This window comes from Myotis myotis, unplaced genomic scaffold (assembly GCF_014108235.1).
Source record: "Myotis myotis isolate mMyoMyo1 unplaced genomic scaffold, mMyoMyo1.p scaffold_m19_p_6, whole genome shotgun sequence".
Taxonomy (NCBI): domain Eukaryota; kingdom Metazoa; phylum Chordata; class Mammalia; order Chiroptera; family Vespertilionidae; genus Myotis; species Myotis myotis.
Genome location: NW_023416368.1, coordinates 29,370,140 through 29,376,139, shown reverse-complemented (window position 1 = coordinate 29,376,139; position 6,000 = coordinate 29,370,140). Strand labels below are relative to the sequence as shown.

General features: G+C 56.1%; 1 protein-coding gene across 2 annotated transcripts in view; it reads right to left on the bottom strand.

The window, feature by feature from the left end:
- Nucleotides 1-271: 271 nt before the first annotated feature.
- NRG2 (neuregulin 2) overlaps nucleotides 272-6,000 on the bottom strand; it is a 176,148-nt gene continuing 170,419 nt past the window's right edge. For both annotated transcript variants that reach the window (XM_036314768.1, XM_036314770.1), the window contains 4 exons: nucleotides 5,639-5,762; nucleotides 5,160-5,287; nucleotides 4,122-4,349; nucleotides 272-1,122 (listed from right to left, as the gene is read on the bottom strand). In XM_036314768.1, coding sequence (XP_036170661.1) covers nucleotides 375-1,122; nucleotides 4,122-4,349; nucleotides 5,160-5,287; nucleotides 5,639-5,762 — 1,228 coding nt within the window. In that variant the 3' untranslated portion in view covers nucleotides 272-374. The remainder of the gene's footprint in view (nucleotides 1,123-4,121; nucleotides 4,350-5,159; nucleotides 5,288-5,638; nucleotides 5,763-6,000) is intronic.

The following is a 6,000-nucleotide window of genomic DNA, read 5'->3' as shown; positions in this document are numbered from 1 at the left end:
CCGATCCTCAGCCCCCCGCCCCCACCCCACAACCCAGACTTTTCTCCAGGAGCTCCAGATTAGCGTACAGCAAAAGGCACCACAATATAGGTTTCTATTAAAGAGTCAAAAAATTGGCCCATCTCTCTTTTTTTGTTGTTTCTTTTTTTTTTCCCGAAGCTGTAAATCAGGATGTTACATATAAATAGTTTCCCTATAAAAACGTCTTTGCCGTTAGCTAGTATTGTAAGACAATTTTTGCTAAAATGAAAATAAAACATTTTGTTATACCTTTTTCCTTTTATAGAAAATAAAAATATTTTTATTTCTTTTTTCCCTCCTTTCTCCAGTTGGTGGTCGCCCTTCTCCTTAAAGACAGGGGAGGGAGGCGGGCCCTAGAGGGGCGCCGAGTCCTGCTTGGCCCGCGCGGGCCCGCGGCTGTGTCTGCTGCTGGCCTGCGTGCTGTGGCTCTCCAGGGAGTAGTAAGTCCTGCTGTCCGCCGCCCCGCACAGCGGCGGCGAGTCCGAGCGCATCGCCTCGTGCGCCGCGCGCAGGCCGAGGAAGGGCGTGCTCTCCGCCGCCAGCGCCCCGTCCGCGTCGTCCGCGTCCTCGTCCGAAGCGGAGGCCGAGCCGCCTCCCGAGCCGCTGCTCAGTGACAGCGAGTCCCGCGCCGCGCGTGCGCGCTGCGCCGCCAGCCCGTTGAGGCGCGAACGGCGCCAGCGCCGGGGCCCCGCCGACGTCCTGCGGGACGCGCCACGAGCGCGCGGCGGCGGCGGGGGCGCGCACTCCTGCGTGGTCTCGTACTCGTCGTCCTCGGGGATGCGGAAGGGGCTGGCGGGCAGGCTGCCCAGGCTACCGCCCAGGCCGCAGGCGCCGCGCCGCGGCCCCGGCCCCGTTGCGGGGTAGTAGTAGCTGTCGTAGCTGCGCTGCATGTCGGCGCCGGGCCCGGGCTCGGGGGGCGCCGGGTGCCGCAGGAGCGGCTGCTGCTCCGCCAGGCGGTAGCTGATGGGCGCGGCTGGCGGCAGCGACACGGCGTGCGCCGAGTTGGGGGATGTGATCTCGAAAGTCGGCACCTGCGTGGCCAGCGAGTAGTGGAAGTCCACCGGAGAGAGGCGCGCGGGCGTGGTCAGGGCCGACACGTACCTGCGGGGAGAGGAAGAGGCGTGGGCCCGGGCGGAACCTTCGAAAAGCAAAGGTCTGCCCGGAGACCACGCACACCTGCAAAAACTAAGGTGCTAATCGTTAATGACTTTAAGCAATTTCCGTAACCTTTCCCAGCCTCTTTCTTTATCTCTTTATCCTCAGCGAGGATACCACGGGTCCATAAATGTATCAACGGGATGTTATAGTTCAGTGTCTGCCCGACCCTGGATAAGCCTCCGTGAATGGTCCTTTGTTACTTTGGGTCAGGCTCAGGCTAGGGCATTTGACATGTACGATCTCATATAGTACATTAACTCTATAGGACCCTGTCCCATGTAACATACTAGAGGCCTGGTGCATGAAATTCATGCACTGTCGTGTGTGTGTGTGTGTGTGTGTGTGTGTGTGTGTGTGTGTGTGTGGGGGGGTGTCCCTCAGCCCAGCCTGTGTCCTCTTGAAGTCCAGGAGCCCTGGGGGGGATGTTGGACTGATGGGAGTGGGCCTAAGCCGGGAGTGGGCCTAAGCCAGGGGTGGGCAAACTTTTTGACTGGAGGGCCACAATGGGTTCTTAAACTGGACCGGAGGGCCGGAACAAAAGCATGGATGGAGTGTTTGTGTGAACTAATATAAATTCAAAGTAAACATCATTACATAAAAGGGTACGGTCTTTTTTGTTTTTAGTTTTATTCATTTCAAACAGGCCGGATCTGGCCCGCGGGCCATAGTTTGCCCACGGCTGGCCTAAGCCCTCAGTTGGACATACATCCTTAGCACTGCCAGGAAGGCAGGAGAGGCTCCCACCACCACCCATGACAGCTGTCAGCCCAGCTTCTGGCTGAGTGGCGCTCCCCCTGTGGGAGCGCACTGACCACTAGGGGGCAGCTCTGCACTGAGCATCTGCCCCCTGGTGGTGAGTGCATGTCATAGCAACCGGTTGTTCTGCCCTTTGGTTGATTTGCATATTAGCCTTTTATTATATAGGACGAGACTGAGACTCAGAACCTTTAAGTCACTCAAGGTTCAACAGCGAGGAAGTGATGGAGCTGGGACTTGAACAGAGACTAGGCAGGAACCAGAACTCATACTGCCCAATTGTAGAAGCCATTCAGTCATCCCTGTGACTTGGACTCACTGTCCCTGCAGGGACAATTCATCCCATGGCTAATGGCTTCAGTAGGGGAATTATTATTTTTTTATATTGAAACTAAAAGCTGCCTCAGGGAAGTGACTGCTCACACTTCAGATAGGATCCTCAGCCCAGGACTGACAGCTACCAAGATCCCACCAAGGTCTCTCTTTGGGGCTAAAGAATACCAGTTCCTCCAAAAGTTGGCCCTTGCTAATATCTCCCAGTCTGGATCCCGGACACTTCTTGCTTTTCTTTGTCCACACCCCCCTTGCTGAAGTCCATCATCCTCTTGCTCAACATTTGTCCACCTCAGCATAGGGACCGCATACCTCCATGCCTCTATTCCAAACTGTAGAGCTGGCACCTCACTGCTCTCTGGAGTCCCCATTACTCTCTCTCTTAGTCACCTGATTCCCCTCTCTTCCCTCTCCCATATGCACATCCAAATAACCACCAAGTTGTACTCATTCACCCCTCTCCTGGAGCCACCTTCTTCCCTGCTTCACCCTATGGGTTGTGATTGGGAGCCCCCACCCCCACTCAGGCTGTAGGCTGCTTACCCATCCAAGGCCACCTCTAAGCAGAAGCCCAGGGCCATCAGCTATCCATCTGGCCCCAGCTGTCTATTCAGGCCCAGCTCTCTCTCCACAGCTCACTCTGCTCCAAGTACCTCACTCACCAGCCATGTTCTGAAGCGCCTCTGCTAGAACAGCTCAAGCTGTTCCCTTTGCCTGGCAGCCTTCCCCATTACGCTACCTCCCCAACCATTAAGCAGTCCTATTGCTATTGATAACAACAGCTACACCTAGGGAGTACCAGCTCCATGCCAGGTAGGAGGCAAAGAGCTTTGTGCATGGGATCTCTGGTTGCCGTCACAACCATGATGATGTTCCTGTTCTAAAGCTGAGGACACAAAGGCACAGTGGTGAGCAACCTGCCTCAAATCACACAGGTGGTGGAGCTGGGTCTTGGAGAACCTGGCTGCTTCCCAGAGCCTGCAGTCACACTGGATTTCTCTGCCCTGATTGGGTGTCCTGTGCTTAGCACTTTCCATAAGCAGCTGTGAGCTTCAGCGGTTTGTGCCTGTGGCTTGGAGCTCCTTGGGAGCAAGAACCATGTGGATCCTCACCATGTGGACCCCCAGGCAGACCTGCCCAGCACAGGGACAGCCTGGAATAGGCTGAATTGAGAGTAGGAGAAATCTGCTCCTCTCCCTCCACTCCAGCCTGTAGTTCTGCTCTCCTGCCACTGACCCCACTTGCCAAGGGCCACTTGAGGGCTGAGCAAGAAGGGGCCTGCCCCTGTGACTTCTGACTTGGAATCAGGGAGAAGGGAGTTTCCTGGTCCTCATTGCATCCAATGCTCGGGAACCCAATGATGTCATGATCCACGGGGCCTTGTTGGTACTGCCCACGCCTGTGGTCATTCTTGGCTCATGCCCATCCTTGCGCTGGTCAATCTCCTCACAGACAACCTCCCCTTCCATCCTCCATTCTGCTCAATCTTAGTGTCTTTCTATTACTGCTGGGACACGGGGCCTCTAGGTAATACCAGGGTAAGGCAATCATATGTTCTGGTTTGTTTGGGATCATCCCTGTTTGTTCCTGATGTTGCAGTGCAATTATTAATAACTCCTACTACTCTGAAAAGGGTCCTACTAGGACAATTAAATTTGATGGTCACAGCACACCAGGGTTCACTGGCCCAGCTCCAGTCCTAGTTTGTCATTAACATGGTGATGAAACCAAGCAGATGAAAAACTGGGGATGAAGCTCTTTGGAATGTCTCTGAGGTGCTGTAAGGGTCAGCCCTGGTCAGGGGTGCCAGCGCTCTGGCCAAGGTGGGCATAGGTCACAAGGTAGGAACTGACCTCTCGCTGTGTGGAGAGTCACGCAGGGAGTCTATGGAGTCATGGTAAGGAGGCACAGTGGCCCTGCGCTGCTCTTCCAGGCTGTAGGCTGCTGCCCGCCGTGCTCGGGCCTCCACACATGCTGGGCTGTTGCATTTGCTGGTACCCACTGATGACAGCATGATGCCCGACTGGGAGTCGGAGGTCAGGCTCTCAGAACGTTCCAGGCTCCATGTGTGGCTCTCATGCCTGAAGAAGTCAGGATGGAGTCAGGTGGGAGTCAGGAAGGGGCAAGGCAGCACATTAGATATGGTCCTAGGCCCATCCCCTCCCTGGTTCTTCATTCCATCTTAGGCTCCCCTAGCTCACTGCCCTTCTCCACTCGGGAGGTGATGTGTAGTATCACAAATGCCCCACCCCAACATAGGGAGGAGGAGGGCTGGGTCCTGTGGATGGATGAGCTGCAGCATGCACAGGCCCCTTCCCTTCCTCCCTGCAACCCCCCACCCCCACCTTCCACTCCCATGGACCAATCTCAGGAGCTCAGCCCTAGCGGCCAGTACAAGGGAGCCTGCCTATGCCATGCTGGTGCCCAGGGAAGAAAGGGCCATGTTATTTCTGAGCTGTGTGAGCCTGTGCTTGTGTGGACAGTCTCTCCCACCTCTGGACAGAAGGCTAAGGTGGACTAGGTTCCTGTGGGCAAACCCAGGAGAGGGCATTAAATAGCTCTGGGCAGTTGAGTGAGTTGCCACTTTATGCCAGAGAAAGTGGTGCTAATGAGGCCCAAACAAAACTAAATGTTAGGTGGGAGTGCAGCGATGCCGTTGTTCCTCTGGGGCTGGTTTAGGAAAAGGGAATCTGGTCCCCTGAACATCTGGATGAACGTTGGCTGTGGGTTCTGATTTGGAGCCCCCACCCCCACTCAGAGGGACCCTCAGTACAGAGCCTGGCTGGGATTTCTGTGTGTCCCAGGCAGGTGTGTGATGCATGTGTCCTCGCTCTCTGTGGGTGCAGGTACAGGAGTCTGCACGTCTCTGTGGGGACCTTGGTGGTGCCCACCTGTGGCTGGAAGTGGGTGTGGCTGTGGAGCAGTGGTGAGACGGAGAACAGGAGTGGCTCCCGGAGAAGGTGGTCTCGGTTTCCCTTCGGATGACGTGGTCTGTGGCTGGCACGTTCTTGGAGATATACTGGAACAGAGAGTTGGGCAGGAATTAGTGACAAGTGGCCAAGTTGGCCCTCCTTTCTGGTGGGAATGGGGAAGTGAGGCACTAAACTCCAGGTTTGGGGGGGAGGGGGCTTGTTCACTGGATCAGTGACTTGGTGTTGGGGCAGCAATGGCCCCTGCAAATCAACCCCTGCCTGTCTTTTCTTAAAGAAGTGGGCAAAGTGAGGCCAGTCAGCCTGGTGGGGCAAGACGAGGCTAGCAAGCAAGGCTGAGCATGGGAGGGGCTGGCTGCTGTCCTGGCTCATCCTTTAGGGGCACCAGAAGGCTGGCTGTACAGTGAGGGCTCAGAGGGAGACCTGGGAATACCACTCACATCTGCCATCTGGATCTCCTCGGGGTCCAGCCGGGGGTGGCTGGGTCCATTCGCCAGGCTCCGGTTCTGATGGGCTGGACACATGTTCTGCCGGAGGTGGTTGTGCACCTGCTTCCGCTGTTTTCTGCACAGGGGAAGGGTGCGTTGGCCTGGCATGCCCCCGCACAGTGCGTGAACTCCCCTCACTGCCCCTCCACTGAGACTCGTCTCCTCTCCTGCCCTGCTCAGGCTGCCCTCAGCCAGGGCCCTCCAATTTGTCCCCTACACCATCACCACCAGCCTGAATTCAGCAGGACCTGAGTGTAGTGGTAATGAGTTTTGGCTCTGCTGAGAGAGTAGAACTCCACTACTTTCTAGCTGTG